At 38.9% G+C, this 26,075-nt stretch overlaps 1 protein-coding gene across 3 annotated transcripts in view; it reads right to left on the bottom strand.

The window, feature by feature from the left end:
• MAPK1 (mitogen-activated protein kinase 1) overlaps window positions 1-23,107 on the bottom strand; it is a 46,610-nt gene extending 23,503 nt beyond the window's left edge. The window contains exons 1-2 of one of the 3 annotated variants that reach the window (XR_006172477.2): window positions 22,747-23,104; window positions 568-750 (exon numbers count right to left, since the gene is read on the bottom strand). Coding sequence is in view for 2 of the 3 variants with exons in the window: in XM_065568449.1 (XP_065424521.1) it covers window positions 568-750; window positions 22,747-23,033 (470 nt within the window). In the remaining variant the exon portion in view is untranslated. Of the gene's footprint in view, window positions 1-567; window positions 751-22,746 lie in introns of all 3 variants that reach the window. The other 2 variants (XM_065568449.1, XM_005281100.4) reach the window with 2 other exon arrangements.
• Window positions 23,108-26,075: the final 2,968 nt, after the last annotated feature.

Here is a 26,075-nt window from a genome sequence, read left to right as displayed (position 1 = left end):
TTTAGTTTTAGGATAAAGTCGCTAGATAAACTAAAGACATCTAGGCAATGCCAGAATCTCTTGATCTAGGATTTAGAGGAAAAACATAGGAACAGTATTTTGGGGCCTGTTCTTGTAAAAGCTGGTGTTCACCTCAGGAATCAAACCAGAGACTATTTGAAGGCTTCTTACTGCGTAGTATCAAATATAAAATGCAATGCTGGATATTTTGACATTTTCTGAAACAATCTAAGCTGGCAGAGGCACACTAACATTACAGACTGGAATAAATAGGTCAACTAGCAGAAGGTATTTAATTACTTTTATATTGGTTGTAGGGTGATAGATAAGATCTAGATAAGATCGAGTCATTACAGATTGCAAACAGAACTCAAGTTTTACTAATGCTACAAAGCTTTCCTTTCAGTTTACCAGAGCACAGCAGGTAAATTCTTATCACAGTTTATTAGCAAGATGAAGGATGAATGAAAAATGAAGTGTAACTGCCTCAACATGTAAAGCAGAGAACTAGAACTATCAAAGAGAAAAAAGTGAAATCTATACCATCTTACACCTTTAAAAGGATACACATCTTTCATTTGCTCAATAGTCGGAGCTCTGATAATGTCATTGATTCCGATAATATTCTCATGTCTGAAGCGCAGGAGGATTTTGATCTCTCTCAGAGTTCTCTGGCAATACGTCTGGTGCTCAAACGGGCTGATTTTCTTTATAGCTACTCGAACTTTGTTGACGTTATCATAGGCAGAACTGGAAGAGGAATTCACAATATCAGATTGTACAGAATATTAAATCCACTTAGTCCACAAAGCAAGAATGAGAATTCTGCATAATCTAGGGTCTGCACATCCCTTTTACGTTCATGAAGTGTATGATGGTCAATATGACATGCATTTTAATTTTTCAACAAATACTTGGTTGTATTGCAGCAACTATTAGATAAATCTGGGTTCTCTGACCAGAATATCTGAGTTATTCCCATGTATTTAAAATGGTAATTCTCTTTTGAAGCAGTTACGAGTTTCACAGCATAGGTCCAACTTCTAAAAGTCTCCCAAACCCACAAGCCTCCTTCATTGATCAAAATTTTCAGTGTTCCAGTGAAATACAGCTATCATGAAAGGTCTTGATTGTAGGAGAGAGATGTTTTCACACAGAAAGATACAATCCCAAACAAGGCTCTGATTATGAGGAAGAAGATCTTGAATTGGACTTCATTCAACGGAAAGCCAGAGCATGGAGCACAGAACCCAGGTAATGTGTTCAGTGACCTATATTTCTAAGCAGGTTCAGTGATGTAAACACACCACCCTGAGCTTTTGAGAGCACATAGCTTCATTCTGAGATGTATCTATAAAGCAGTGTCCGTATTCCTTTTTAAAGTGCCTAATGTCAACAAATTATGTTTTATGTATTGAGATGGCAAACAAGAAGTCTCAATGAAACTTTAATGATTTTCTAAAAACCAGTTTTATATTATGTTGCAAAAAGATATAAATTTACGAACTTCAGGATGCTTTCTATGCTCCTATTATTAAAAATGACAAAGAACAGAAGTGTCTCATTACATTGTTATTTTTGTGTGAAGAAAATGTGAATCAAGGGGGACAGTTAATTCATAATTTGGTCAAAAATTAATTTTGTAAAAACCTCTGAAAACCCTAAGACAAAACAGAAATGGTTCCACAGTAGGGTTTTTTGTTTTGTTTTTAATTCCAATTAAAACAATTAGGGGTTTAAAAAGTTGTGTTAAATCAGATAGAGCTACTAAAAATTTAGGCCACTCAATCAACAGGCCCAACAATTTTTTCATAAACAATCAAAAAGTTCCTTGAGGTTCTCATCAGTAGGCCCACTCTGCTGAGAGGCCTGAATATCTTCTGATCAGGTGGAGCAGAGCTACATAGAAGAGATGCTCAGGAGAAAGGACCTCAAAAGGAATTCAAGAAAATGGCTGTCTATTTGAACCACTCTCCTACCCTAAGAGAGATTACTTGGAAGGGTGGAGGGCACATTTCAGACACTACAGTACTACTGCATATAAAACACTAAATGAAATGAACATTATGTTTGCAAAAATCAAGCACTTACAAGATACTCAATTTAGGTTACCACTATAACCTTCATTCAGCCCTCTTGTGTGTATACATCAGACTGAACCAGAAATTTTGAAGACTGAATGAGCCTATTTAGGAATGAACAGAAGAAATCTTAGCCTGGTTCATTTCATCACTGTACACAGACCACCTACTTCCCCCTCTGTATTTGTTCTCTCACAATAAAGAACCTACACTTATTTCATAGCACATGGATGGCAGATATATGACAGAGAAAGAGGAAGCAAATTGTTATAGGAATATTTCATGACCAGTATTAGGCAACTGATGTTGCTTAAATATATAACAACATTTTCTATTTATGAAACACATTTTATTCTCAAGTTTTAATAAACAATACTGATGTCTTTGCTTTTTCAAATGAACACAAAGTCAGTTATTTGTGGGATAACAGTATTTATTCTCCCGGAAAGCAGAAATTCCTTCTTTCCTTTCACAGAATCACTAATTTTTATCAATTCAAAATATCAAATTTTGATATGCTGTAGTTCAAGAATTTCATTTACATTTCTTGAAACATTTTCCTAGCAAGTTGGGCAAAAAGTTTAGATTAGATTCAAAAACAAAACAGTAAAAACACAATTCTCCCTTTTAGACAGTACTACCATGTACTGTATGAAGGCAGGGTGGAAAAAGCAGGGTACATGTGGTAAAGATGTAATCAGTTTCCTCTTTAGTGTACATCTTGCACATAGTCACTTTTCTCTCTTCATATCAAAGGATCTCATCACACTAATGTAATTACTATGTATGCATTTCTGTTATTGCCACACAGCCTGTGTAAGCTCACAAAAGCACAAATGAAATGGAAGCTAGCAATAAAGGAAACTGACTTGTGATCAGTTATATTTTCTCAAACTTTGTTTCATCCCTGTGCAATTAAGTGTAATAGAGGATTTATTTATTTATTTATTTTCTTACATTGGCAACCCGAGGATAACACTACTCTAGTTGTATGAGTGGGTGCACATTTGCCTCTGCAGCATATTGGTAGTAATGTGAATAATGTAGCTACACAGAGAATCTGTTGAACACCAAGTTAATACCACGTCTCTTACACAGAAATGTGGCCCCTTTGAGTGATTATTGCAAAAGAGTCACAGAACTTACATAGGAACATACCAGCACCTCTTTACTAGACATGTATTCTAAGACACTGAAGGACTTTAATATTAAAATTGTTGAAATAAGTAGATGGATTTTCCAGTCCCTTAATGTTGTCACCAACAGCATATTTGTCAGCATATACAACAGAAGACAGTGTCCCTACCTTAAGAAGCTTGCAACTTAAGTTATTAACTTAATACTAGTAAACAAAGTTCTATCTTGGGGCATTAGAATGAACATCTGGCCACTTTCACCTCTAAACTGATTCAAACACAGCCTGGGTTGGCTCAAGCAGAAATGGATACTTAATGCGAAAAAAGATGGTCTCAGTCCACTACATAGTGGACTAGCATAAACATTACAAAATTATCATAGTTGGAATTCTTGTTAGGAGTCTCAGAAAATAGGCCAGGGACTGAAACATCTCTTCAGTCCTTCAGATGGTCTCTACCCCTCACCACAACTACCTCATTCCTTTCTCAGATCATTGCTGAGGCATAAACTGGTGAATAAACTTATGCTGATGATACCCATGCTGTCTATTTCAGTGGATAAGGATCTTCATCTCCAGAAATGACAGTCTACAAGCATTAATTAAATTGACAAAAAAATTCCATAGAGCAGCTCACTTCTTCAGTGAGAAAGCACCATCATCATCAACTGTTTACATTTTCTCCAGACTAGATTTACTATGACTGCCTTCTGAAGAAGAGAACTTGTTGACCACCACTAGCTTTCATCACAGGAAAAATTAGGATGCCTACCTGCAAAATGGGGGCAATATTTAGCATACCAATCCTCAAAAGGGTTCTGTGAGCAATAATCAGTGTTCAAAGTTCTTTTGGGATTCTCAGGCGGAAACTGCTAGTCCATACCCTTGAGTTCTTAAAATAGCTTAGTAAACTGGCATACAGTTCATCTTCATTACATGTAGTGCAAACTCCCTTCCTGTAATGGTTTGTATGTATTATTCATAGTTGCAATGAACCTAGTTACTAATACTTTAAGCACATTCAAAGAGGACAGAAACTTTTTTCCCCTGTTAATGTTCAGCTTTACAAGTTGATGCAAGCATATGGCTGTGAGTGCTCTTTAATTGTACCATGATAATTTTAAATGCAGATATTTTGCAACGACTGAACAAAGTTCCTAATTTTATACATAAGGTTATTCCAATTTCAAGCTCTGGTGATTATATTAAACAGAGATTTGCTTTGGATTGAATACCTTTATATATTTAACATTACAATCCTTAATATTTAATTTTTTTTAAAGAGTTGAGCTATTAAATATTTTGCAAATATCTAATCTATATTGATCTCAGTTGAGCAAGTAAGTTTCAGTTAGACAAGTAATATTTATAACCCAAGAAGTTTTATAACGCAATTTTTAAAGACAGACTTTCTCCCTTTTACAACCTTTACTTTCACTTCTTGTTTAAAAGCCTAGCCTTAGGGCACCCTTCTGACAATGTACTGAGCAAAAGCATACACAGCTCCACATGCGGAGCCGACAGAATGCATCCTCACTACTAAGCTGGGCCTCTGACGGGTACCCCGTTCCTCATTAACTCCTGCTCAAGAAGGAAAAGTCTTCCTCTGTACAGGATGGGCCTACTACTAAAACTTAGCTCCTTCTACCACCAGCAGCGGCAGCATGTTCACCCACCCATTTCTACTCCTCACGTGTTTCTTATGGAGCAGAACTGGAACAAGTGAGAGCATGTTGCAGCTGCCACTGGGAAGGAAGCCAATTCCTGGCAGTGGTCTCACCCATAGAGAAGGCTGTTTCCTCACACAACCAGAGATAAACTGCCTAGTCTGTCAGCACCCTCAGTCCTCCTTCCCCAGCTTCTTCTTCACCTCACCTTGCCGCCCAGCCCAGCATGGATCCTTAGGGAAGATGGTGTGGGAAGAATATTCACCCCCCACAGGGAGTTTTGCAGCCTGACAGTTAAGAAGTTATATACATACACAATCTACAAAACTACAGGTGACACACACTGTTCTAAACTCCCAATCAGCCTGTCATTTATTTAAATAAATAATTATATAGAAAACTAAATAAACGGCTGATTGGGAGTTTAGAGCAAGATTTGTTTTATCTGTAGCCTAGTGTTACCTTGGCAACAAGACTCCAAGGGCATGTCCAGTGATAAGAAACTTACTGAAATATAGAATGACACTGTTAATAACTATGATAGGAAAACAGAAAATAATTCCAGCTGGTCAAGCCAATCTCAGAAAAAAATGGGAATTGATCTTTAACAAAAACATTTATCCTTTTGATTCAGTCTGCATTTAACTCAATCCTAGGTATCTCTGCAACACTGACATTTAGGCCAACTTTCACTGTAAAAAGATTAAACTTAAGACTTTGCTTGTAAGAAAAAAATAATACTGTATTCTACCCATTGTACCACACAGAGTTGTTTCATGGATTTGCTACAAAAGTTACTCAATTTTTAATTTAGATTTGTCAGCCATTTTACACTTATTCAAAATATTTTATTTTCTAGTATTAGTTGGTTTCATTGCATAAAAGGAGCTAGTTTTTATTATTTGTCTGCATACATATTTTCTCCTCAAAGAGTAATAAATGGAAGATGACAAACGTGTCATGGGAAAAAATATTTCACACTTCTGAAAAAGTCTTTGCAAACTTTCTATCTAAAATTGAATAAAGTTTTGTTATATCACTGAATGTGCTTTTTTGTCCACAACCCTAAATGTCTAATGTTAATGTTAATTTCCCACCTGTTCACGTTGAAGTTTTATCTTCAAAGTTGATAGGAAGGATTATACTACTTAAACCATTTTATAAGCATTGCTTTGTAGAATCAGTGCCTGCTTTAGAAGAAAGGAATGTCTGAAAATGTTTGTATTTAAGATAAATTTGTATAATTTAAATGGAATTCAGTTTATAAGACAAACCACAGTGTTCACTTAAAGTTTTTAAAATGTGAACTTAATAGGCTATTTTTAGAGATAGCTATTAAGCAGTCCTTTACGCTTGTTTGTGAACTTTGAAATTAAATACTGTAGTTTTGCATTCAGAAAGAAATTGACTAACTAATGCTAAATTATATAGTTAACATTAATCTATCCTGTTTAGATTTTACCTTTAAAAAGTAAAAGGAATTGTTGCTGTGAGACATTAAGTGTATTCATAATAAAAAAATATTTTTTTACCCATCCCTTATATAAAGCTGTTGGGAAAGGACAGGGAAGAGAGGAACAGACAGCAGCACAGAAAAGTTGGCAAATTCATATTTAGAGAAGAAAGTTTAAAGTTCACCTTTAGATATTTACATTTGTTTCCAGAATAATGCAAAAACTTTCAAGACTATTTCATAAATATATCTGGAGCATAATTTTCAAAGGTGCCAAGCACTCACAGTTCATTAGCTTCAAGAAGAGCAACAGGTGCTCAGCACCTGTGAAACAGGATCTAATTGTGTAACTATAGAGCAAAAATAAAACGGACTAAAGATAAAAACATTAGCAGTCTAGTATTAAATAGCAACTTTTAATATAGTATATTTAGTATTAGCACCAGTCACTTCTCCAGAACAACAGAGCACCATCAAAGCTGATGTTTTTATTGCAAATATGAAAGTATAAAAACAAATATTCTAGAACTGGAGCACTGGTTATTTGATACAGTTCTGCTTTTTCCTCTCTTTGAAACTGAGATCTATGCATGCCACGTGGAAATACTAATAGGTGTATCAATAACTCTGAAAACAGAGCTGTTGAAGAGTACTAGCTTCTAAAAAAATCTCAGGCTTGAGGCTCCAGTTGTTATTCCAATTACATATACATATTACATAGCCATAGGAACACACATCTCACATAACTACTTTTCCCCCAGAGGATACAAAAATCAAAAAAATTAGAATTCAGCATATTTTAATCATCTATTGATGTGTGTAATTATTGCAGCTCCTCCTTCCACCATCCTCCGCATATGTTACTGAAAGCCAATAGTATATAAACTGGATTTTGTAATTACAGTGAAAAATGTATACTTAACATTTACTAGCACTTACTGGAGGAAAAAAACACTAGAAACATGAGAGTACTTAAAATTCAGACTACGTTCAAACCCCGTTCTTTTTTAACAGGAGTGATTATATTTTTTGAATATCTAAAATGAAAGTGTGTTTGAGGAGAAGAAAAAGTTCGCTTTTAATCACACAATCATGAAGTATGTAAGATTTTCTGCCCTGCAGCAGTAAAGTTTTCAATACTGAGCCAGCACAAACATGAATGCACATTCCACGGGCCCTCCTGAGCATATCTATTAATTCAAATATTTGTCTTTGTGCAATTTTGCATTACTACAAATACAAATTACCATGCACTACTTGAAGTAATACAATAACTATTTACATTTTAATAAGATAAGGGCCAAGGATTTATTTTAACTCTTTCATCCTACAAGGAGTCCAACTAGGGCCAATGTTTCTCACTACACTGGTAGCTCTACCCCAGAGAAGATTTCTAGTCTTTGGGTATTCAGCGGTCCACTCATCTTCTGCTATCTCAGGGTGAAACAGGAACTTTGGCTGCAATGATGGCAGCAAAGGAAATCCGTAGCACACAGACCTTCAAAATAACTGCAAAGCAGATCTGGCCCCACTTGTCCCATACAACTTTCAGGCCTCAAAAGTCAGGAACATGCCCAGAAGAAAAGCCCTTCTCCCCAGACAAGCAGCCTATCCTACAAAGTACCACCAGAGGCTGAGCAAAGTGATCAAGAAGAGAGTATCCTCAGATTTGGGGAAGGAGGAGTGGAGAAATAGTACAACTCTACCTCGATATAACGCTGTCCTTGGGAGCCAAAAAAAAAAAATCTTACAGTGTTATAGGTGAAACCACGTTATATTGAACTTGCTTTGATCCACCGGAGTGTGCAGTCCCCCCTCCCCTGCCCGGAGCACTGCTTTACCACGTTATATCCAAATTCGTGTTATATCAAGTCGCGTTATATCGGGGTAGAGGTATAGTCACACTTTGCTCCTGACTTAACCCTGACTCAGTTGCTGAATTCTGACCTGGAGTTTAGGAGAGAATGACCAGGCCCTTCTCATCCCTCTCCCAAGCTCCAAAACTACTGTGATTTTAGGCAGGTAGTGGGGCCTACTACTCCCACAGCAGTGTTTGTCAAGCATCCCCCATAACCTCTGCACCAGGTGTCACAGTCAGACTGAGTAGGAAGAGACCTGCCTCTTGAGACATTAGGGTAGTTGGTCTCAGCTGTCAAATTCTGGGCATGCCTCTCTGCTTTCCCCAATGACAGCTCAGATCTGAAAGTTGGTGCAGTCTTTTGCCATAAGGCATCCCATGGTTCTACAAAATTAAGAGGAAGAAGGAATATATGACGCAGTAGAAGACTCCTCTCCTACCTCCAGAGTAGGCAAGGTCTTTGCCAAAGACGACTTAGGCACCTTTGAGAAAAAGGTGTCTTCTACCCTGGATTTGTCTGGACAAAACAATACTAGCTGACAATGGCTAGGTAGGTGGCAAGCCATAACTGATGTTCGCTGTGCTAAGATATGGTTGTTTTACTGTTACCTTGCCCCTCACCTGTCCTCCCCTCAGTTTCTTTCATCCACTTATGGCATCCAGTTGTCACCTACTGTAAGATACTTGCCAGTGGTGAATGTGAAGCTTTCCCTGGCAAATGGGGAACGTAGGAGTTACCATGCTGGATCAGACAAGTGGCCTATGTATTCAAATATTTTATCTCCAACAGTGACCAGTATCAGCATCTTCAGAGGAAGAAACTCTGAAGCAGGCTGTTATGGGATAATCTGCCCCCAGGGAGAGTTATTGCCGATAATTAGAGATTGGGTTACTCCCCAAAGCTTGAGGGCTTATATCCCTTCCAAAGATCTCTTTTTAATATTTACTCTTACAACAGCAATAGCTAGAGTTATCTATAAAAATTTCTAATCCTTTAAAAAGAAATCCCGCTAAGCTCTTGGCCTCAATGATTTCTTGAAGCAAGGAATTCTAGTCTGATTGTGCATTATGTGCAACAGTATTTCCTTTTAGCAGTTTTGAATTTGCCACTTTCTAATTTCATTGATGCCCACCTGTTCCTATACAGGGAGAAAGGGTAAACAGAAGTTCCCAGATAAACCTTCTCTATACCAGTCATTATTTTGTATCCTTTTAGCATGTCCCCTCTTGTCTCCTCAAGAACAGTACCAATATTTTTTACTCTCTTCACATGAGTTTTCCCATACCTCTAATTCTTCTTGTTGTTCATCTCTAAAACCCCTCAATTTCTGAAACATCCTTTTTGAGGTGGGGTGACCAGAACTGAACACAGTATTCCAGGTGATTTACCCCTGAATTGTAGAACAGCATTATAATATTTTTGTATTATTCTTAGTCCCATTCCTTATACATTCTAACATTTTGTTCATTTTATTGATTACTGATGATGCATGATTCCTGTTTTTCCTCCGAGCTGATGCACATAATTCAGAACTCACCAAGGTGAGCAGTTCAAATAGTTTCCCCCCCAAGGGGCATTACCCTGAATTTCTCAACTTTGAATATCATCTGCCATTATGTTGATCATTCACCTAGCTCTGTTAGGTCCTTCTGAAGTTCCACAGTATTCTCTCAGTCTGGACTAACCTAAATAATCTGCAAATTTTGCCACCTCACTGGTCATCCCTTTTTCCAGATCATTAAACACCAATTCTAGTACAGAAACTTCTGACACCCTTCTGCTGACATTTTCTCATGATAAAATTGACCAATTATCCTTACTCCGTTTTCGATCTCTTAGGCAGTTTCTGATTCGTTATTGTATATTGTCTTTCACACCATGTCTACTTAGTTGCTTTACCCTCTTGTGAGGGATTTTATTAAAACCCCTTTGAAAGTCCATATAAGTTGGGTCAGTAAGTTGTCTTTTATCCACTATTTTATTGTCCTGTTCAAAGAAGTCTAAGAATTCTAAATTCAGGAGACAAGGTTTTCCTTTACAGACGCTGTGCTTGTTGGGCTCCATCAGAGCTGGCTCTTCTAGCTGTTATAATTCTATTTATGATTATTTTAACCAATTTATCAAGAACAGAAGAAAAGCATACTGGTCTAATTCCTCAGACTGCCCCTAGCACTTTTTAAAAATAGAAGTGCAACACTGGCTACCATCCGAGATAGCAGTTCATTTCAACGAGAAGTCATTTTTACTAGTAGCTCAAGCATTTACTTCTTAATTTCCTTCTTAACATTGGGTGTTTGGGACCAGGTGACTCGTTGCTTTCAGTTTATTTGTTTTTTTATCTCAATCTCTGAATGTGCCTTATCAGTGCTACCAGAAAAGATTTACATCACCTCACCATTCTGTTATGAAGACTGATGCAAAGAAATCAGTTAGCTTCTCTAGAATGTTTGCCTTTCTTAGTTGATCTCCTTTCTCCAGGAGACCTATCAAATTCTCATGCAAACTTCCAGCATCATACATAAATAATTTCTTATTTGTTTCTATACCTTTAGCTATTTGCTATTAAAATTCCATCTTTACTCTCCCAAGTTCCTTCTTACTTTTTGCCTGCTGTAGCTTATACTCCTTTTAATTGACTTCATTAGGCTTTCCATTTTCTGAAGGATATCTGGCTTTAACTTTCTGAACCTTTCTATTTAGTCATACTGATTTACTTATTGCTTCCTCAAAAAGAAGAACAGGAGTACTTGTGGCACCTTAGAGACTAACAAATTTATTAGAGCATAAGCTTTCGTAGTCCACGAAAGCTTATGCTCTAATAAATTTGTTAGTCTCTAAGGTGCCACAATTACTCCTGTTCTTCTTTTTGCGGATACAGACTAACACGGCTGCTACTCTGAAACCTGTCATTATTGCTTCCTGATTCCCTTTCTTGTTTAGAGGTTTACATGCCTTCTGACACTATTACTGTTTCCTTAGAGTAGTATCTATGCCAAACCTAAGGATTTCAACTTCTTTACATTTGATTTTAGGGCCTTTTGCCTAGCTTCCTCTTTTTTAAGTCCCCTTTATGAAGTTAAACATAACCATACTATATTTCATCCCTCAATGAAAGCCGATCAGTTTCTGCAGAAATTAAGCTTCCATTTAAAACAAATGAAATTAAGTTTCTAACCATTACGGTTGTGAAGACAACCTTCCAAATGTGAAATGCAGTGCTGACTTCCTCAGTCTGCAGAAAGATTGTTCCAGTCCTCTGCTGCTTTTCTTAGATCGGCCAAATAGCAGCAAAGTGATATCAAGACACTGATCAGTTTCATAACAGTGATTCCATACTCTTGAAAAAGCTGCGAGCAGAATCAACAGCAGGCACTGGAGTTACTTGAAGGATGAACACACACTTCAAAAGGGTTAGAGTAGTAGAGCTCTTCACCTCTTGCACAATCCCCATCATCTTTTCTATCTACCTTCAGCTAGCAGGCAAAGTTCTTCAGCTGATATGTCTACTAAACTTTTCAACTGTAACATCTCCTTGAGGTAGCATTTTGGAGCTTCCAAAAGAAAAAGGGGACAAAATTAATTTGTATATTCTATTTTATTTAGGTCTCGTAACTGAATTGTGCTATTTAAAATCCAAGAAAGTCTTACTATAGCAATTTTTAAAATTAATTATATAATTACACAATCTTTTTACATTTATGTGTAAAAATATTCACAGCAATTCAGTACAAAATGACATAATAGCACAAGTATACGTGTTGCGTGAATAATGAAAAAATTCCATTCAGTAATTTAATTTACAAGAGTACTTGGGCTTTCCCCTCACCCCATTATCATTATTGCAGAGTAAGAGGCCAGACATCAGTGAGTGCAGCCTAAGAATGAGTCTACCATATTCACACTGACAAGAAAGAAAACCGTGTATTACTGAATTAACTGTGAAATAACTGCCACTAATCTTCCACCTGCAAAAATCAAGAATGTCTTCAGTATTTAAAATGTATCTCAGCATTCATCTTTGGCAGAAAACTTATTTCCTTTTACTATATATTTCACCGTTTCAAAGCAGTCATATATGCAGAGACATTCAAAATACAATATTTAAGAAATGTTTTACTGTGTCATATGGTACATTCAGGGCTGTTAAATTCCAGAGAAGACTGAGTACTGCAAATCAGCATGCCCAATCTACTTCATGGCACTTAATTCAGGATACTACATCAGTATCTGCCATAAAGGGAGCTATTTACCCTCCAACTAAGCAGGAAGCAAGGTGCTGCAATGACAGCTGCTAATTTAGAGAAAAGGGAAAACTGGGAGATGAACTAATTACATATTATACACTGCAAATCTAATTACAAGTTGCCAGTACTTAAAATATACCCACAAAAAAACCCCAGATGAATTACTTTACCATGCAGCAGAGATTCTAACTCAATTCTATTTACTTTACCAGCAACAAAGTAAATTTCAATATTTTGTAAAAAATATCAAAATAAGTCGACTGAATTTAACAAATTCTAGAAAAAGCATTATTTGTATATGATTTAGGTACTACTGAACAGCTGAGTTTAGAAACCTGAGTAAGTTTTTTATTTGTTTCCAAATGAACAAGAAGATAATCTTAAGGTATCTGAAATCTGCTAAAAGAAAGTTCTAGTAATGTCCTATTACAAGCTATACCTACACATACAAATAATTTTGTCTGCCATTGAAGTGCAGCAAGCTCTAAGGAGGAACCAGCAACTGTTTTATGACACTGCCTCTAGATCAGTAGGAACAGCGTAGTAGAGCACTACAAGCATCTATTGCACAAAACCATCCATGCTCTTATTCTTTAGGCGCCTCCTCTCTCCGCATCTGCCTCACAGGCCACCATTATTAACCAGCAGCTTGAGACAGAAATAAGAGGGGAGGACGCTGGAATGTTGTAGACAGATGTACACACATGGAATATGAATAACTGAAACAGAACATTCTTATGCCAGAGCTGCAAGGAACAAGATGTCTTGCTTCTCCATTACAGCATCCACAAATTCTTGTCAAAAGAAACTATTCCATGTGATTAGTCTGATTAACTCCAATTGTCTTCACCAGGTCCAAGTTGAAAGTATCTCACAGCAAGGGGCTTTGAATATATCTCAGAAACAAGAACAATTTGTTTAAGGACAGTCTCTCCACAGCTGGGAAACGATGTCAAAGGAAAGGGAAACAAAACAAACCACTTTCCATCCCGTACTATCATCCAACTTTGAAATTGTGGAGGCACTAAAGTCCACCCAGACATTTGAGTTAGAGATATAGCCTGCTAGGCCAGAGAAAGCCAGTGAAGAACGTTTGAACTTATTATTGTGGGGGATAATTATGGTCTCCCTAGGGGAGATAAAGTTTCCAGTGAATAAACATGCTTTCATCTGGCATGTACTCAAAGAACTATTCTTTGATATTAATGTTCTTACCAATTATCACCAAAGATCTGACCTATTCTTTCTGGAAGTGGTCACTGAAAAAGCGATGGCAGACCAAATCCAACAGATCTTAATCTTCCAAGCTTTTGGATCCTAGACAGGCTTTAGATCTGGCTACAGCACAGAAACAGCATCAGTTTTAGTGGCAAACAACAGGCTTCTTTACACATCCTACTAGATCTTTCAGCTGCTTTTTATTGATGGGATTTTCAAAAGGGCCTAAGTGATGCAGAAACACAAGTCATGCTGACTTACAATGAGACTTACTCACCTATGTCACTTAGACATTTGGAAGGATTAGATTTTTATTGGTAAATGTTGATTTCACCATACAAAAACAAACTGATGAAAAAAATATTTCCATTGATGATAATAGAAATTTACAGATTGGTGAAGTAAGAAAAATGCTGCTTGAGAATTTAGGAGTTTGTGTATTTTAACATGTGACGTTAATGTGTGTTTTAATGCTTTAATTTTTTGAATTTCAGTGTCTACCATAATTTCCTGCAACTGTAAAAATTTGAATTGATATAAACAAACAAACATTGATATCAACCATTGAAATTACAAAAAACACCCCCCCAAAAACAACAAAACAACAACAAAATCAACCTCACAAATTCTGCCAAGCCTACCTTTATCATTGAACATGAGATTCACTGACTACCATGAGACCGTCGGGGGGAGGGGGGGTGTACGGGGGAGGAGACAAAGGACAGAACAGCTTTAAAAGTTGTTCCATTCATTCCTTACAGAAAAATACCAGCGACTGCTGAGCGGAAAACTGGCCTTCCTGCCTGAAGGCTGCAAGTTATGATGTACCTCAAGAATCAATCTTGAAACCTCCTTTCTTCAATGCTTGTATATAACTAAGAAAAAGAACAGGAGTACTTGTGACACCTTAGAGACTACGGCTGCTACTCTGAAACCTGTATATAACTAGAGCTTGAGAGATGTAAGAGGATCAATATGCTGATGGCTCAGCTCTATATCTTCTTTTCACCTCAACCACACTAAGCGGTTCCCTTGCTCTTTGGATGTCAGAGATAGAAACCTGAATGAAAGACAGTTGGCTTATGCTCACCTTGGATAATAGAAGTGAAGCTGAGCAGAAGAGGAAGCATTTTGAGAATTTGAGGTCCATGACTATTATCTTAAATACGGCCCTACCTACTACTGAGTGTAGCTGTATCTTAGAGAGAGATTCCTGGCTGCTACTAGACTGTAAACATATGCAGTGACTAATACACACTAAATATCAGCCCAAACTCCCAAAACATACTCTACTGTCAGATGTTGTATTCACACATTCTTTCACGCCCATTATCTTTAGGCCAGAATACTGCAATGAACCCAGAGATAATCTTGACTATCACTCAGAAGTTTCAGCTAACAGAGCACATTACCATCTTCTACAACAACATCTACAAACCTTAATCTTTCCTATATCTAGCCACAATGACTACACCACTTTAGTTGTAAGTTTCACCTCTATCAAACATCAGAGGGGTAGCCATGTTAGTCTGAATCTGTAAAAAGCAACAGAGGGTCCTGTGGCACCTTTGAGACTAACAGAGACTAACTTCTGTTAGTCTCAAAGGTGCCACAGGACCCTCTGTTGCTCTATCAAACAAGATCTGGAGGCAGGTAATTCTCAATAGAAAGCACTTGACCCTGGGATTCAGTCCAGTAAAAGATACACCTGAGCCTGAACTTGACCTCATTTAGAAGAAGGTGATAGATACACACATCTAATTTTTCCACCAGGTGTAGTTTCTGCACTCTCCTCCCATTTGACCTACTGGCTAGGTTTTCCCAAGCTTACTGTAGATTATATGGGAATGCAAGGTAGCATACCTGACAGTCTTTTGGGAGGTTTTTTATTTTTTAAATCTAAAACTTAAGCTGTGCCCAGAACTATAATGGTATTTCAGAAATAGCAAATATGAATACCCAAACTACACAACTGCTAGGTTTTTACAAAGCTGTCTACAACATACATGTTGGGTTCTGTCTTTAAAATACAACCTGCACCAGCAAACATCTTTCAATTTTAGTTATACTAACATCAGCAATATCCATTAAGTACATATGTTAATGTGTATGACTTGCTGTATGACTTGATAAGCAAAAAGACAAAATGCTTGCAAATTGGACCATGGAATGTAAAAAAGGTCAAGTATATACTGAGAAAGTTACCTATCAATAGTTAACAAAAAAACTTGCACTGAAATTGATTTTTAAAATAACCAGAAAAATAAATATCACAGAACTGCAGAAACCAAAAAGCATTTGATTCAACATCTTTGGCTTGCTGAGATACTGGAGAAACATAAATGACAGCATGTCTTTGCTTAAGAAAAGTCAGGAATTGGGAACAAGGGTGTGTGGGCCACATCTTGCAAAGTGCTCTTTGTTGGCTGACCCATAAGGCAGCTCACTGATATAAAAAAATACTACACAATGCTCACTTGGGCAAAGGTAATTCGTGCATTGCCAGCTATAAGAGGAAGACAGAGGTAATAATGGTACAGGAGGACAACAAATAGAAGGGCCACAGTGGAAGAGTAAAAATGGAATTCACAATAAAAGTTTCAATTTCTCCTTCAAAATAAGCTACAGAAGAAAAGGGTGTGTGAAATATAACCAACAAGTTCTGTATCCGTTATATGTTACCTAAGTTTTGTTTGACTATCAGTTACTCTCTTTGGGGTGGAATCTGGTCTATTTAGATGGCAACCTCTTCGGAAGAGGGTGTACTTTTCACTCTGTATTTATACAGCACTGAGAGCAATGAAACACCAATACTGATTGTGGTAAAGCAAATAATAAACTTCCATTCTTGACAAATAAAACAATAGACTACTACTACTCACTGGTGGCTTTCATATAAATTCTAAGTTGAAATTGCCTGGGACTGTAACGGCCATCTACTACATTTCAGGTATAGTTCAAGTTTGAGTTGATGTGAGTTTAAAAAAAAAAAAGTTTTATTCTCTAACAAAAATCTTGTTTCTCCATTTTCTTTAACTGAGTAGCTTAGAAGGAACAATGCTGCTATAAATAGCACTATAACCATTTACTAGCACAATCTTTTTAGATAAGTTATTTTAGATACCCTCCATTCAAATATGTTTGATATAAAGACACCTTTCAATGACAATATTCAATAACAAGTATTTTCTAATTAAAGACAGCAACATCCAACTTTAATGCCGACCCGCAAGATGTAGTGACAAAGAATTTTATGAAAATAATCAATGAATTCTAGTTGCAACAAAGCACAGTCGAAGAATCCGAGACCGCGCACCAGTATACAAGTGTCATTATGTGCTAAATTGATAAGACGCTATTTTCCAATTGACATTAAAATTATACTCCTACTCAAATAAGTAGGAGGTATGAATTCTTTCTATACAAGCTTCACTTCCTCACCTTGAAAAAAGGCACAATTGTCTACAGCAGCAGGATAGCCTGTGGCCCTCATGGGCAAGTGTATTCAGAAAATGTATATTTGATTATGAAACAAGAACATATTCCCTGAGCTGCACTCCTGACTTTTAAACTCAAGAGCTTGAACTGTTCTCTTACTGTGGACAGGTGGAAGGGGGTGCTACTTTCCACCACCTCTCCTGCAGCATTAAGGGGCAGCACTGATATGGATAGAGAGTGCTGGTGTGGATAAAGATAGCTACTGTCCCTTCCCTGCTACACCTACCTTAGCAGTTCCCCACTGTCCATCTGCTGCAACACAGGGGAGAGAGGACAGTAGTTCTCGTAGAAACTTTGCCTGCTTCCTTGCCAAGCTGAGGGAACTCCAGGGACAACAGAATTTGTCCTCATATTTCTAGAATGGCACATACTGGTAAATGTTATACTCTACTGCTCTTGAAATGGTCTGTAAGAACAGAGTACCACTTCAATTTTCTTGTTTGATTTGTTTTTTGCTGTTTCATATCTAAAAGGTCCAAAATCAAAGATAATATTGCAAACGAATACGGTGTGCAAATCACCAAAGTGCAATAATTAACTACAATTCTATACAATAAATTCTCAGGACTGTAACTCTCAAACAACCTTGAGTAAATTAGTCATACATACTCATGATTGTTACCATTAATTAGTTCAATTAACATACATGGAAGTGTTTTATGTCCATTTTTCCCTCATTGCCATACATGCCCTTCATCTTAAACAAAAAACAACCCCAGTTAATAGTCCTTTTAAATTTTAATAAAGGGACACTGTCAATGTAAGTCACACTTTTGTCTGACTCTTTTTACCTAAGTTTACTGTAAATGAAAGTTTTACTGAAAATCTTTCCTAGTTTATACAAATGATTGTCAAATGTATAATTGGTCAAGAGATCATGTTTCACTGTTACCCACATAGGCCCTGATTCTGCAAGCACCTAGAGACACTGGTGAAGACAGATCACTGTAATGTATCTTTTTTTAATTTCTGAATATGAACTACACATTATCCACTTTGTCAATGGGAACTGACAAGATAATCATTTAACTGAATGTTTAACTTTTTTTTTAATTTTTGGAAAGGAATGTTTAGTGGCAATGCGTGTAGGGTTGTGTGTTTTGTTTTTTGGAAGCCCTCTACATCTCATCAAAATTTACCCCAGCATCTGTGTGCATGAAGTATTGCCACAACCACAAATATTTTGTCAGTTAAAATATAAATATTTGTAATTGAGAATAAAAGATAAATATTTAAAAGAATGACCAAATCCCATATCTGTTGGTTCAAATAGCTTGGGAACAGCATGTTGTGATTGCAACTGCTATGTATATCTTTGAGTCGCTGATACCATATAGTCTAAGTACCATATAAACTGTTGGAACAACTATTAAGTTGAATGTTTAAAACATAGCTATTCTAGTTGAGAAGTAATTATTATCAACAATCTCAGTTTAGAACAAATGTTTCCTATTAATCCCACTAGAATTGACCCACTGGGAAATTTTATGTGAAGAATTGTCATACATTTAATTTAAAACATCTATCCTCTTTCTTGAAGAAGTTGATTCATAAAGGGATTTAAGATTAGAGAGAGACCACTTTCTAAGATTTATATTAGAAGTATTTTCTCTAAAAAAGATGAAAATGGATTGATACTAGTATATTTTTCCTTTTATGACTGAGTGAAGCTTTAAGTCAACTTAGGCTCTGTCTACACTAGCACTTTTGTGCTTCTGTCTCCCACCTGACATAGCCACCGCCGTTCATTGGGGTGGTTTAATTATGCTGGCGGGAGAGCTCTCTCCCACCGGCACAGAGTGGCTACACAGAAGACCTTACAGCAGCGCAGCTGTGCTGCTGTAAGACATAGCCTTAGACATAAGACAGTGTCTGTAGAGTGACAGATGATGTCCATCCTAATCTCAAAACAGTCAAGGGGCCACAATCAATTGTTTAGGATACACCTTCTATCCTGTGTGCTACGTAGGTGGCACAAAGGGAACAGAAAACTCCTGCAAGTTTTCCTGCTGAGTATTCCCTCAGCATGGAGGACTACGCAGAGGAAGGAGAGCAAACCCCATGGGGCCACAGTGGGGGAGCGGTGGGAGTGTTTCTAGTTATCTCCAAGTAGTTTATAGTCAGCCCCTCAGGGACCACACCCAGCAGGCATGAGTGAGGCAGCCCCTAGTCTCCTGTAACCTGTGCCAGGATCAGGGCAGAGAATCAGGGAGCTGTAACTGGACTAGTTTTCAGCTTTCTTCCCCTCTTGACTTCCCTGGTTGACTGTTGGGGAGGAGAACCATCCTTTGGTAAACATTTCCCCTATGCTCAGGCTGAGCCAGTCAAGCTCCGGTCCTGTTCTCCGATAGCACAATCTGAACATGAATCAAACAGGCAAAAGGACAGAATCTAGCCCTTGGAGACAATTGGCACAGAATGTGTTATGTTGGCAAAAATATAACCTTTGAAAATTACAGAGTTTAAATTTAGGGGCATAAGATTAAGACACAGGTTCCTCTAAAATTACCCCTCAAATCAATACATAATTTATCCTCCTTTACTCTCTAAAATATAGGTGTGCTTTTTCAATAAAATATTATTTGACATATAGCTCTAATAACTCTGTTTTTACTCAAAATCCTGACCTGGCTATGGATGATTGAGTTAAAGGAAAGAATTTAACTATTATCTCTAGAGTTTTTCATAGTAGAGAAAGTTTGAACGTGAGAACATTTATACAAGCAACTTACTTGACCAGTATTTTCCTTTCTTTCCTTAACTATTGTTTCAGATTTTTATTGATTAAGGCTTTGCTTCCGAACATACTCAACTCTCTGCTTGACCCAGCTGTGAAGTCATAGTCATCGGTTTACAATATCACTGTCTTGTCATGGAAGGTTAAAGTGACTGTTGCTTCAATTTAACTTTGCTACAGGATCAAATAAAAGACTAACGTGGGCCATGAGAGAGTGCTGGTTTAATTGAACTCACAGCTTGGATAATTTACAAATATAATAAGAGACCTTATGAAAAACACACCAGGTAGCTTTCACAACTCTCCAGTCCTTTACATTTCCGCATTATGAAGCCATGACACTATATACTGATATATATGATCTCTCAAATGTTATATATTAACTTAGTCTAGAGTCACAAAACTTTAGTACCATAGCTTTATAATTTTTTCAATGAGCTAAAATTAGTAAATCTACTTCTGAAGCTTGCAAAAAAAAAATGACATCTTCTCCCTACCCCCATGAAAATGCCTCCACACTGTAACAATTGCACACACAGCTTGCCAAGCAAAGCATGAAACATCAAGTGTCAATCTGCATAATGAATATACTTCTAGTTGCTTGTAAGTAATCTTATGTAATCATAGTAGTTTGTGTCCTACATGCTAACAAACATTAGTTGCTATGACATCTCACTAGGACACATGCAATCCAACACTTTCCTTATCAAATATGCAATACAAATTTATAATGTTTGTTTCGTGTCCTTTCACACTTGAGACTGTATTGAACAACAGCAATTAAGAAATTAATACCTGATACAGTGAATGCTTTAACTTCTTAACTCCATAAGGGGAATACAGCAGCTCAACAAACCATAGTGCATTTGGATCAGTAGGGTTTAACATTTTTATTTTAGTCCAAAAACACCTGTCATTAATTGTAGATAAAATATATTAATGTGTTGAGTTTTAAGATAAAAAGGCTACCTTATACAGACATTGTTTGAGGTGAAATGGAAAACTTATAGTTTTATCTCAAGCCACTAACCAGAGACCAAGTTGAGGGGGCAAAATAGTGATATGCTCCCTAGTCCTGCCCACAAACCACACCCCCATTCACCTGTGAAGCCAAAATAGGACATTATTACCAGTAGACTGCATACCCTTCATAACATTTCTTCCAGCCTTTGATCAGTAATGAAATAGATAAGTTTGAAGCTAAATTAAATGTCACCATTCCCACTTAGATAAATGGGGCAGTATACACCTTTTAGAAGTACTATTTCAGGCTATCTTCAACCTCAGACATATGTCAAGTCTATCTACACCAAGGGTATTTGTACTAGTGCAGCTACACTGGTGCAAACCCCTCAGTGTAGATGTGCTGAAGAGATGTAAAACTAGGCTTGCACTGGTGAGGCTTATTCTGGTTTCTGAGGTAAACTGCACTAACACAAACCTCGTATTAAAATCTGTACAGTGCATCCACCTTGATGATTTACATCAGTGTAGCTGCATTGGTACAAATAATTTGTACAAAAAATTGGTACAAGTATAAACAGGACCTCAAATCACATTTTGAGAGTTATCACCACATCTAAAAGGGCTAATGTCACAATCCAGTAAAAGCACTTAAGCATATGATTAGCTCCTTGGTGAATCCAGGCCTAAATGAAAGCTTAAATTCTGGAGTACAAGGTGACTGCCTCTCATGGAGTCATCAAAAGTCAGCATAATTCAACCCTGAATTAAAGGTTATAGCTGTAAAAAAAATGTTTTGAATATATAACTAAAAGTGATAAACCAAATTTATTTCAAAACATACCTTGTCTTTTAAAAATGAAATGTCATAGAAAGACAAAGTGCATTCCGAAGGAAAATCAGAATAGGGTTTGGAGGAAAGTTATCCTGTTTCATTTGCAGACTTGAAATCAATTCAGGGGGTAAATTTCTTTAATCCATTTTACAGATGGAAAGACAGACAAATAGGATAAATGATTTAAGCAAGGTCACAGAGCAAGGAGAGATACTCTTGTATCCTAGCCTCTGAACCATGCTGCCACCCACATATATGCATCAGCTCATCCCAATCTCACTACACTAGTAGGAGATAAACACCTTAACTTGCTCAGATACATCTGTGCATTTCCCATCATTCTTATAGCCTGATTAAGACAGACAATGTCAAATAGTTGAGCGCACACATTCACATTGCATACATGTTTATGTTTTAATGGGTTTCACTGGAAGTCTCTGTGATACAAAACAGTTTCAACAAAGAAAAATTTCACCAATATATGAGGTTTACTAGGCTAGACAAAGTGACTTGCCATTACTGGAGGGGTGGGGTGGCAAATCACAACCAAAGAAGAGAGAATTGGGGGTAATAATTCCTACATACAGAGTCTCTTTTTTTGTTTACCCAGTGTGGTCTTGGGGCATACAAGGTGAGCCCTAGCGCTTATAATCAGTCATAGTCATGATTTTGGTTACCTTTTCCATTTTAAACACATATCACACACCACCAAGAACGAAAAAAAAAAAAAAAAAAAAAAGTTAAACCAACCCAACAGACAGTAAACGGAAAAGAATAATCAAGCCTTGAATCAGGACTGGAGAAGGAAGGGGCAGCGACTGGGGCTAGGCGGCAGAGGAGGGCAGGGGAAGCAGCAGGAGCGAAGAGGCAGCAGCAGGCAGGGAAGGGGAGCCGGAGGCAGAGATGCTTACGCCCCGGCCCCTGCGGGAGGGCCAGGAGGCTGGGGCCGCGGGCTGTTCCCCAGCCCCCGGGAGAGGCTACTGCGGGCCAGGCTCGGCGGGCGGGGTAGGGCGCTGCCCCGGCGCGGCGCGGCTCGGCTCCCCGGCCGGTACTCACCAGACCATGCCGTAGGCCCCCTCCCCGATGTAGGAGAGGTTGATGTAGCGGGGCCCCACATCGAACACCTGGCCCCGCACCATCTCCGGACCCCCGGCGTTGGCCGAGCCGCCCGCAGCCCCGGCCCCCGATACCGCCGCCATGTTCTCCGTGCCGGGAACCGCTATGGAAGGGGGATGTGGTCGCCTCCGGTGCCCGCTGCGCTCAGAGGGACCCGCTGCCGCCCGGTCCCAGGCCCGCTCGCCGCTGCTGTGAGGAGGCAGAGGCTGAGGGGGGCGCGCGCGCATAGACGGGAGGGGGAGGAGGGCTCGCGCACACAGCAAGAGGAGGAGCGAGGAAACCAGGCGCGAGAAGGACAGGAGGGGCGGGGCTAAGGGGACTGCGGTAACTTCAGAGCTGCAGCAGCACAGAGGGGCGGGGCCGGACAGGTCACGTGGCCGGTGTGCCTGCTGCGCTTGGAAAGCGCTGCTGCAGAGCACCATTAGGCGTCAGGTGACCGAGGACAGCCTGCCAATGGGCCGGTGCCTGCGCTGCTCTGGGGCGCCCCTTCTCCGTGCCCCTGGGCTGCGTCTCCAGAGGGGCCGCCCCAGCACATTGGGGCCTTGACTTCTTCTGAGGCAAATTGGGGTCCCTTGTCAGGGAGTACGGTGTCCAGGATGGTGCATCTCACACAGGGCCTTCCGTTGGCCAATCCTTGACATGCTTCTTGTATGTTACCATTCCTGATGGCCGATTTGTGTCCATTTATTCTTTTGCAGAGGGACTGTCTGGTTTGGCCAATGTACATGGCAGAGGGGCATTGCTGGCATATGATGGCATATATCACATTAGTGGATGTGCAGGTGAATGAGCCCTTGATGGTGTGGCTGATGTGGTTGGGTCCTCACCATCAGACACCATCAGAGGACCCAGTTCCCCAGTAATGTATGATAATAGTTATACTTGACTGTTGTTGTTATCCTCCTGCATGGCCAGGTCTGTCCACCAGCAGTACCACTGGGCTACCCGTGTGTCTGCAAAATCCAGGTTTCTGGGGAACTTCAGATCGAGTTCTTTGGCTCACGCAGCCAGCTGCAGCACTTCAGAGAACTCACAGCTTCAGTGCTGCCAGCAGGTTTCATTTGCAAAGAGTGAAACTGAATGCAGGGTAAGCTGACCACATGGAACTCTGTGCACTGCTCTGTCCAAGTGGCTGAGTTGCTTCCAGCCCAACTCCACCCATGTAACCTGGTGTCCTATTATTAACAGTCCCTCCAGGGAGCATGGGCCCTCTGACTTCAGCTCCACAATACATCTTCCCTATTTTCCATACATTTTAATACAAACCCGAAAACCAAATAATTGATGCCCAGACCCGCTCCCCACCCCTGCATGGGCGAGTTGGAGTCTCATCTTTACCACAGACTCAGCTGGTTACATAGTCTTTGAGATAGTGTTTCTGACCCATTTTGCCTGGCTTCCTATTGGCATTCCTGCCCTGTCTATTGCTGTCTCTCTCCTCTCCACCTCAAGGGACTCCCTGCTTCTGCCACTGCACTTGTTTTATAATTCTGTCTCTCTCCCATCACTGCCTAAATCGTCTTGCCATTGCATATACCAAGTCCAACCCTTCTCCTGTCACCAATTGCCCCAAACCAACTTTCATTCCGACTAGCCAGTATCAGCTCCCCCAAACCAACAGTTATTCTCAGTGGCCACAGCCTCTCTCAACTGCTGCGGAACCTTTGGATTCTAACGTGCCATGCCACATCATCGTAAAGCAAAACATTCAGCTCCCTGTTTGAATAGCAGTCAAGAGGAAAAGAATATCCCTGTTGCGACTGTACGTACTCTGCTACCCCAGCAGCAATCTAGTGGATCGCCTTCCATGCCAGAATGCACAGCAGGTGTCCCGGTTTCAGATGCAATACAATCCTCCAGTCAGCTTAGTACAGTGAGAAACATTTTGTGTGACTGGAATAATCTAATGATGAAAAGCCTGTGTTTAATACTCATTCAGCCATATGGTTTATTGTACGTGTATTTAAGTGGAACAGTTAACATTGCTTTGTATGAGTTATTTTTTCCTTATATCTAAAACTCTTTGTTTTTCACACTATTTTTTCCCTTCAGAAACCCAGCATTACTTTTCTCAGAAATGTTAGACATCTGTAAATGTGAAAGTTTCAGTAAATAAAAATAAGATTTAAAATGTTCCCTTAACAGCTTTAAAAAACAAAATTATGCTTACAGTTCTGAATATATACATAAATAAATCTGTCATCGGCAACTGTAAAACAAATGCTTATGGAAAAATCTAACACACAACCAGTAATTGCAGTTTTAATGCAAAATTTGATTAAAAACTAGTGTATATCTAATATATTTCCCCCTTCCCTAGGATATGTCAGATCAAAAACGATGCCAATAAGGCAGAGCAATAAGTTGTGGAAAGACAGCCACGCCCCCTGACAGGGTGCAACTATGGTCAGCCTGGACATGTGTCCAAATGCATGTCTAGGCCAATATATATAAATGGGATAATTAGCATTTCATGTGTATATTTATTTTCATTACCTAGTAGTTCATATTGGGTCTTTCCTTTCATGAAGGCCATGACCCTGCAAAGACTTACATATGTGCTTTAAGCACATGGATAGTCCCATGAAGTCAATAGGCCTATTCATGTGCTTTAAGTTAAGTACATGCCTAAATCTTTGTGGGCTCAGACGTTTAAAGGGGGTACTTATGGCAAAATCTCCATTGGTGTGTGGAAGTAGGAAAAATACCTCCCTGAACAGATGCAATAATATGCTGCAAAAGTACCATTAAGAACCGTAAAGCCATACAAAGATGCTGTATTTTTTTAAAAAGACACTAGGAAAAGGTTAATCATTATAATGGTGAAGTTAAACATGCTATGGTTTGGACTCACTTTTCCCCCATATCCATGTCACAGCTCATATGGATGGGTTTATCCTAGAAGCTGGGTCTGGAAAGCCTTAACTTTGTCCGGTGTGATATGTGCATTTTAACAGCTCACTTGGTGTTAAGTGCAGTACTATTGAAAGTACCTGTGAGCCCTGGAGATTGAAATTGTCTGCTTAGCCACAGAACAGGTGCAGCTTGAACAGCAACATGCATATGTGCCTGGAAGCATGGAAAGGTAGTTTAATCTCTGTGCTCATTCAGAACCGTAGCCACCTCTCCTAAGCCTGCCATCACTGTGAAGGAGGTTTTAGTTCCCTGGGAGCCAATGGGACAGAGTTTGTCTAAGAGTGTGGTACTTCGGGAGCACATCAGAATGAGCAGGAACCTCCACACCTTCAGAATGAAATGCAAATATCGTA

The sequence above is a fragment of the Chrysemys picta genome, chromosome 15, assembly GCF_011386835.1.
Source record: "Chrysemys picta bellii isolate R12L10 chromosome 15, ASM1138683v2, whole genome shotgun sequence".
NCBI lineage: Eukaryota > Metazoa > Chordata > Testudines > Emydidae > Chrysemys > Chrysemys picta.
Note: the sequence above shows the minus strand (reverse complement) of the source record. Positions and strands in the feature narration are given on the sequence as shown.